The sequence below is a fragment of the Monosiga brevicollis genome, genomic scaffold (genome assembly GCF_000002865.3).
Source record: "Monosiga brevicollis MX1 MONBRscaffold_37 genomic scaffold, whole genome shotgun sequence".
NCBI classification, from domain to species: domain Eukaryota; class Choanoflagellata; order Craspedida; family Salpingoecidae; genus Monosiga; species Monosiga brevicollis.
The window spans coordinates 399,489-400,604 of NW_001865074.1; the positions used below are offsets into that span (position 1 = coordinate 399,489).

The window sequence follows — 1,116 nt, forward strand, 5'->3', positions numbered from 1 at the left end:
GCCCCACCACCGCCACTGGAGGTCCTCAGGTTGCCTTGAACAAGATCTTTCACCACATTGCCAACAACACCGTGCCCGAGTCGATTCGACATGCCCTTTGCTCCATCAACTACACTATCCTGGAGAAGGCCAATGGCAAGTTTCGACCCGTGGGCACGGATTCCATCTTCAACAAGGTTGTCAACCGCGCTCTGCTCGAGCAGCAGCAGCCCCATATTGCCCACTTGCTACAGGCCAGTCCAGAGCTGGCTGTCGGAGTCAAGGACGGCATTTCAGCAGCGGTTGGCATGGCCTTTGGTGAGCTTCAAGCCTGTGAGTCTACCCCGGGCTGGACCATGCTCTCCCTCGATTTCAAGAGTGCCTTCAACTACACCGACCGAGCACGGCTGCACGAGATTGTGGCCGACAAGGTCCCTGGCCTCTTGCGCGCCTTTGAACGACACTATGCTCGACCCACTACCCACTGCATTGTCGACAAGTTCTTCAAGGTGATTGACATTGATGTTGGCCAAGGCATTGTGCAGGGCAACGAGCTATCGCCCTTCTTCTTTGCCCTGTACTCCTGTGAGGTCCTGGGTCTCCTCGACGCTACCACTGACTACCGCTGCCGCGGACATGGCCACTGAGTCCGGCGGCGAGGATTCTTGGACCCAGGTCCGCGGTGCTAAACGCCCGAGTGCCGAGTCACCTCCAAGCAACACCACCACCTCGCCTTCCCAAACTCGTCGTTCTGCAAAACACACAAAACATGGCATCGCTCGCCACGACCGTAACCATGTTTTCCCTGACCCCATGACCACCCCGCTTCGCCCTCACGCCCGCCACTCTGTCCCTACCGCCCGTGCCTCGTCTCATGTGCCCTCGACGTCCCCCGCTGCCGGTGCGACCGAGTCTTCGGCACGTGCCGTCGTGCCCGCGGCCGAGCCAGTGACCAGGACGTCAAACGGCGGCGGGGAGCAACATCCCATCATCGGAAACACTTCCAATGCTTCTCCCCGCACCCCTCGCACGCCATCCAGCCCTCGCTCCTTTGCTCAAGTTGCTGCGGCAATGCCTGCCGCCGCCACTGCCACATCTTCAGCCCCTACGACCGAGGATTGTCAGCATCGTGCCCTC

The 1,116-nt window shown here is 60.2% G+C and overlaps 1 protein-coding gene across 1 annotated transcript in view; it reads left to right on the forward strand.

Annotated features, from left to right (window-relative positions):
• Positions 1–1,116, forward strand: part of MONBRDRAFT_29719 (uncharacterized protein) — a gene marked incomplete at both ends in the record, with an annotated part of 21,180 nt that overhangs the window by 16,014 nt on the left and 4,050 nt on the right. Inside the window, one exon of the mRNA XM_001750127.1 lies at positions 30–564. Coding sequence (XP_001750179.1) covers positions 30–564 — 535 coding nt within the window. The remainder of the gene's footprint in view (positions 1–29; positions 565–1,116) is intronic.